The 6,552-nt window shown below is 40.4% G+C and overlaps 1 protein-coding gene across 3 annotated transcripts in view; it reads right to left on the bottom strand.

The window, feature by feature from the left end:
* The window catches only part of LOC121874993 (phospholipid-transporting ATPase ABCA3-like), a 33,359-nt gene that overhangs the window by 9,478 nt on the left and 17,329 nt on the right, over window positions 1–6,552 (bottom strand). For all 3 annotated transcript variants that reach the window (XM_042379348.1, XM_042379349.1, XM_042379347.1), the window contains exons 12-17: window positions 6,482–6,552; window positions 6,051–6,205; window positions 5,417–5,572; window positions 4,624–4,834; window positions 4,159–4,405; window positions 447–607 (exon numbers count right to left, since the gene is read on the bottom strand). The exon at window positions 6,482–6,552 is cut by the window's right edge and continues 66 nt beyond it. In XM_042379348.1, the coding sequence (XP_042235282.1) occupies window positions 447–607; window positions 4,159–4,405; window positions 4,624–4,834; window positions 5,417–5,572; window positions 6,051–6,205; window positions 6,482–6,552 (1,001 nt within the window). The remainder of the gene's footprint in view (window positions 1–446; window positions 608–4,158; window positions 4,406–4,623; window positions 4,835–5,416; window positions 5,573–6,050; window positions 6,206–6,481) is intronic.

The following is a 6,552-nucleotide window of genomic DNA, read 5'->3' on the forward strand; positions in this document are numbered from 1 at the left end:
GTGTCACTGAGTCCATGGGTTCCATATACGATATTTATGAAGAACAGTTGTAGTTTTAAATGTTCATAATTTTTCAGGCACATATGACAGAAACACACTCTGTAAATGGTATATAAAAGGCATTTACAATAATTTTTTACCCAAATTATTCTCAATATTGTAATTTTTTCACAAAACTGTTACATGTACATACGAGTTCACGCACAAAGGATAGAGAAGCAGTAAGCTCAACATGGCAGGATAACACCGTAGAGTTTGTGTTATTTCTGAGAATGACTTTACTGTAGTGTACAGTATCATTTCAAGATACAATGACATTTTTTTATTTAAATCTCAATTAAACGAGAGAGAGAGAGAGAGAGAGAGAGAGAGAGAGAGAGAGAGAGAGAGAGAGAGAGAGAGAGAGAGAGAGAGACTGTTAATTAATGCTGTGATCAGGGACTCACTGTTGCCTTTGCTGAAGAGTTGTTGCTGGCTGCTGCTGCTGCTGTTGCCTAACCCATCTTCTAGTATGGCATCTAAGTTCATATTCTGATTCCCGTTTTCTTGACATGTTTCTGACGTCTTGGGATCTTGTGCTTCGGTTTTCTCTATTAGTTCACTCACTCTAGTGTAAGTTAATATAATTGTTAAAATTATTCGGTATTATTTCACTAAATAATAACCTAACCTAACCTAACAAACTTAATCTAACATTCTTAGGAGCGTTTGGGTGTTTAAGTCTCCCGTGAAATAAGTTAGAATGCTTCAGGTGATCTAATCATTCAACAGACAAATGGGATACACCAGTACAAGTTGGACCCCGCTGATCTGGGACCCAATAGTTCAGCAGCTTCGATGGTTCGGGACGGTGTCATAGCTCACTTCTAGTGGCTGTTGCCTCTATTTTATCTTTAAATACTTATAATTTACCCCTAAATATTCTTCCTAAGAAACCAGTAAGCAGTGGAAGCTGTTGTAATGCAGCAAAACGCAAGCATTTGACATTAGCTATTTTGGAAAAAAATTCTATACTGAAGAAATTAGAGTCATAGTATATTTTATGCATTATTTTGCCTTTTTAACCTCGGCTTCGATAGTACGAAATTTTCGCTAATCCGGAACCGGACTGGTCCCAAGCTTCCTGGATTAGCGAGGTAAAACCTGGACTGTATACACGAAAGTAGTGTACTGTATTGTACTGTACTGTACTCTTACCAAATTCACAGACTTTTAGAACAGCACATTATATGTCACTACTTGATCTTGTTCTATATATATATATATATATATATATAAAATGCAGGATTAAAAGTAGTAGGGTATATAAAATAGACATGATAACTAAAATAAATATTTATTTATACTGAAGTATATACAAAAATATATAAATAAATAAAAGTCGATATAAATCGTTGCAGGTGTCGAATATTAGGTTAGGTCCTGTTACATGAAAACCTGCCGTTTGGATTTTTTTTTTTGCTGTAAATTTCAAGATTTGTATATCTTTATTTACGGAAGATTTTTCCTTCTTTTCCTCGAATCCTTGTGAGGTAGAACTCAGCTGGTTGTCTACTTTCCTTCGTCAATGGAGGATGACAAGTCCTCCAGAGATGTGACCAACTTGTCTATTATAACCTTAATTGATGGCCGCTATATCTGATCCTCGTCCAGCATTTCCAAGCATAGCGTCTTTACATCTTTCGGCCAGTCTATTATGAAGTGATCTTCTTTTGATTGTTTGAAAATATTAAGAATGGTGTATGCTAAGGAATAGATGTCACCCTCTGGAGTACAGGGCTTGCCATTTAGGACTTCTGGAGCGTAGTGAGGGAACGCCGTGTGGTCCTTACTCACAAAGTTTATGCAGAGTCCAATCTATCTTGCTTGACCAAAATCGATAAGGTGGGCTTTAATGAATCCGTCATCCAACATTTCGATCAGAACATTATCTTATTTAAAGTCGTTGTGGACCACTCCTCTGTCGTGGACCTCTCCCAGACTGGTGGCTATTGCTATGAAAATTTTTAACCAGGTAGTGACTGTGTACTGTTTGTTATCAAGCAGCGTGTCTAAAGTTTTTCCCTTACAAAAAGACATAATTATGGCTGGGAAATCTGCGCAAGATGCTATCACGACTGGAGCTCCACCAGCGCCATCGACACGCTTCATGAGACAAGTTTCTTTAATAAAAGCCCGTCTCAGGGACGACTTAGTACCGAGCTTAAGACAAACCGAGTGGTTGGTGAGGTCAGCGAGGAATGCTGTGCCAAAATTTCCAGAAGAAAGTACTTTCTTTATCTGTAAACCACCCAAAAACTTGTCGAGGGGAAGATCGTCTTCGACACAGGAATTTGACTTGGACGATGCTGAGGGCAGGTTATTTTTTATTATATCCTTTATTTCGCTGCAGGATATGTTTCCTGGACCCCTGTCTTTGAAGTCTTTCCACAGATTAACTTTCGAGTTGTGGCAAGTCATTTTCTCATATTATTTTGTCAAGTCTTGGCCGGTACCTTCACAACTTTCATTCATAAGGCTGAGAAAAATGTAGTCGTCTTACCTAATGCTGTAATAGTGACTACTCACAACTCTGATAGTAATGATATATTTTATAATTTTAGTAGTGATGTTGTACTGGTCGTTGTTTACTTGTTGTAGTGATGGTTATATAAGTGTGGTAGTGATGTTGTAGTGGTGGTTATATAAGTGTGGTAGTGATGTTGTAGCGGTGGTTGTATAAGTGTGGTAGTGATGTTGTACCGGTGGTTATATAAGTGTGGTTGTGATGTTGTACCGGTGTTTATATAAGTGTGGTAGTGATGTTGTAGTGGTGGTTAAATAAGTGTGGTAGTGATGTTGTAGTGGTGGTTATATAAGTGTGGTAGTGATATTGTAGTGGTGGTTATATAAGTGTGGTAGTGATGTTGTACCGGTGGTTATATAAGTGTGGTAGCGACGTTGTAATGGTGGTTATGTAAGTGTGGTAATGATGTTGTAGTGGTGGTTATATAAGTGTGGTAGTGATGTTGCAGTAATAGTTTTATAATTGTGGTAGTGATGTTGTAGCGGTGGTTATATAAGTGTGGTAGTGATGTTGTAGTGGTGGTTATATAAGTGTGGTAGTGATGTTGTAGTGGTGGTTATATAAGTGTGGTAGTGATGTTGGTGTGGTGGTTATATAAGTGTGGTAGTGATGTTGTAGCCGTGGTTATATAAGTGTGGTAGTGATGTTGGTGTGGTGGTTATATAATTGTGGTAGTGATGCTGTAGTGGTGGTTATTTAAGTGTGGTAGTGATGTTGGTGTGGTGGTTATATAAGTGTGGTTGTGATGTTGTAACTGTGGTTATATAAGTGTGGTAGTGATGTTGTAGTGGTGGTTATATAATTGTGGTAGTGATGTTGCAGTAATAGTTTTATAATTGTGGTAGTGATGTTGTAACAGTGGTTATATAAGTGTGGTAGTGGTGGTTATATAATTATGGTAGTGATGTTGCAGTAGTAGTTTTATAATTGTGGTAGTGATGTTGTAATAGTGGTTATATAAGTGTGGTAGTGATGTTGTAGCGTTGGTTATATAAGTGTGGGAGTGATGTAGTAGTGGTGGTTATACAAGTGTGGTAGTGATGTTATGGTTGTGGTTGTATAATTGTGGTAGTGATGTTGTGGTTGTGGTGGTTGTGTAATTGTAGTAGTGTTGTTGCAGTGGTGGTTAAATAATTATAGCACTGATGTTGTAGTGGTGGTTGTATAATTATGGTAGTGATGTTGTTGTGGTGGTTGTATAGTTATGGTAATGATGTTGTAGTAATAGTGATTCCATAGGAGTGGAGAGATGTGATAAATATAATTGTACTAATGTTTTAATGGGTGAGATCGTCTATTAAGAGATATGACTTAGTACCATGAGTACGATGACTTAATACGTTGAGTACAATGATATAACCCCCTGAGTATGATAACATAACCCCTTGAGTACAATGACATATATTATCGTACTCAAGGGGTTATGCCAAAGTAATCAAAGGGGTTATGATCACAATAAAATAAAGAAAATACGTCACACTAGATGGTGGGCGTGGTAGGGGGCACCTGGCTGTGTTTGACTTAGCCTGAGGAGGAGCATGAATGAGTTAACCCAGTTTGGAGACTCATTGAACCGACAGACAGACAGATACCTTATGAAGACTCGCTCCATAGTAGTGAGGGAAAGGCCGAAATGTCTCACACCCAACTCCTCTTTCCTGGTGGTGAGGGACTCCAATAAGGGCGCGAACTTGGAGGTGGTGGGCGGGAGTTTGAAAGTGACTTCCCCGTTGTGGCAGGTGTGGAGGGAGGCGGAGGGCATATGGTTCACCACCTCCGCCTTCAGGGTATCCAGGTTCGAATCCTCTTTTACCATCATATCCAGTGTGTATCCGTCACCTGAGGGAAGAGAGCGCGGTAACTAACGACACTCGCTGGGAAGCCAAAACTCAGCCACCATGATGCATAACGTCAAGGTAAAAGGCATAACTCTGTGCTACACCATGATTGATAGATTGCATGAAGATTAGGCACTCCACTTAATTTACCTGACGATTTAACATCCTAACACGAATCTAATGCTCACCTAACACGAGCCTAACCTAACCTAACCTTACCAAACTTGTTCTTGAGGAAGAGTGTAGAGCCGGCACACACCACCTTGCCGGAGGCCATAATGGCTACTCGGTCGCCCAGGACGTCGGCCTCCTCCATGTGGTGTGTGGTGACGAGGACGGTGCGGCGCCCTCGCTCTCCCTGCACCACGTCCCACACCCACCGGCGAGACTCAGGGTCCAGCCCACTGCTCGGCTCGTCTAGGATCACCACCTGCAGGAGGAACAAGGATCACCACCTGCAGGAGGAACAAAGATCACCACCTGCAGGAGGAACAAAGATCACCACCTGCAGGAGGAACAAAGATCACCACCTGCAGGAGGAACAAAGATTACCACCTGCAGGAGGAACAAAGATCATCACCTGCAGGAAGATATGTGATGATAACCTATGTTGAGAACTGAATTTTTTTTTATGGAAATTAGACTTATTATGTTACTGTATATCATTAATCAGGAACTCTCTCTCTCTCTCTCTCTTTCTCAACAAATATTTTATACCTTTCTCTCTCTTAGTCGACTAATTCGGCCACATAAAACTTTCTACATTTACTATTTCTGAATTTCCTTGTGTAATATAAGGATTTTTCTGCTGCAACATTTTTTGGAGGGGGGGGAGGGAGGTCGGGGCTGGGTGGGAAAAAATCAATGGATAATTCATAATCGGTATGGTATTTTGAGTAAATCCTCGACGTGTGTGTGTGTGTGTGTGTGTGTGTGTGAACCAGTTGGATCTTGAAGACGGGTGTTAATATTTCACACAGTTCGAGCAGGACCTTAGAGTACTGTACTGTACCTTGGAGCCACCTATGAGAGAAATGGCGAGACAGAGCTTCCTTTTCATTCCTCCTGAGAGCTGGTTACCAAACATATCTTGTTTATCCAGCAGGTCCAGTTGTTTTAAGATCCCTTGGCCTTCTTTCTTTGCTGCCCCTGTTCTCATACCTTTCAACTATTTTTATTTTGTTTGTGAAGAATAAAACAAAGTTATTAATTTCAAATAAAATAGTTTAGCATGCTATGTTGATATGAAGGTTATGTTGATATGAATGCTATGTTGATATGAATGTTATGTTGATATGAATGTTATGTTGATATGAATGTTATGTTGATATGAATGTTATGTTGATATGAATGTTATGTTGATATGAATGTTATGTTGATATGAATGTTATGTTGATATGAATGTTATGTTAAAGACAATATTCTTGGTAATAATAACTATCATTCCTCTTATATTTCTGTAGACTGATAATCTTATGCAAAGTTCATAAAGACAAACTAAATGCAGCCATAGTGTTCACGTGTTCGTATTAGTCAATATTGCCTGCGTCCAGTCTTAGATAATGAGGTGGGAGGAATAACATGTCGAAGGGTATAGTAAATTGTATCAGAAGTCGATTGTAATATATGGTCCGTTTGATACTCACCCTGCCGAAGAAGAGAAGATGCTGCATGACGGTGAGGTCGACGAAGAGCATGTTGTGTTGAGGACAGAGACCCACCTCCTCCCGCGCCTCCTTCAGGTTGGTGGCAATGTTCCACCCTCCTACTTCAGCATATCCACCGCTTGGGGCGTACACACCTACAGGAGTAGATCCCTTGCTGTCACTTGGAAACACTTATACTCGTCTCGTACCGTAAAACAAATAGCGCAAGTAAAGGCGGACGGTGGGTTAATTTGCGACAGAAGCAACATCAATAAGCTTGTCATTAAGGGGTGGAAGGAGGCGCCAGACGTTGATGATTGCTCGCACTGACGCTGGCTTAATGCTTAGCCTTTCATGACCTCAGTAACACGCACACAAATATCAAGGGAGAACAAGAGACACGTAGACAGACAGACAGAAGAAGAGCTGACCTGTGAGGACGGACATGGTGGTGGTCTTGCCAGCACCGTTGTGACCCAGCAACACGGTACACTGACCCTGG

This window comes from Homarus americanus, unplaced genomic scaffold, assembly GCF_018991925.1.
Source record: "Homarus americanus isolate GMGI-L3 unplaced genomic scaffold, GMGI_Hamer_2.0 scaffold13381, whole genome shotgun sequence".
NCBI classification, from domain to species: domain Eukaryota; kingdom Metazoa; phylum Arthropoda; class Malacostraca; order Decapoda; family Nephropidae; genus Homarus; species Homarus americanus.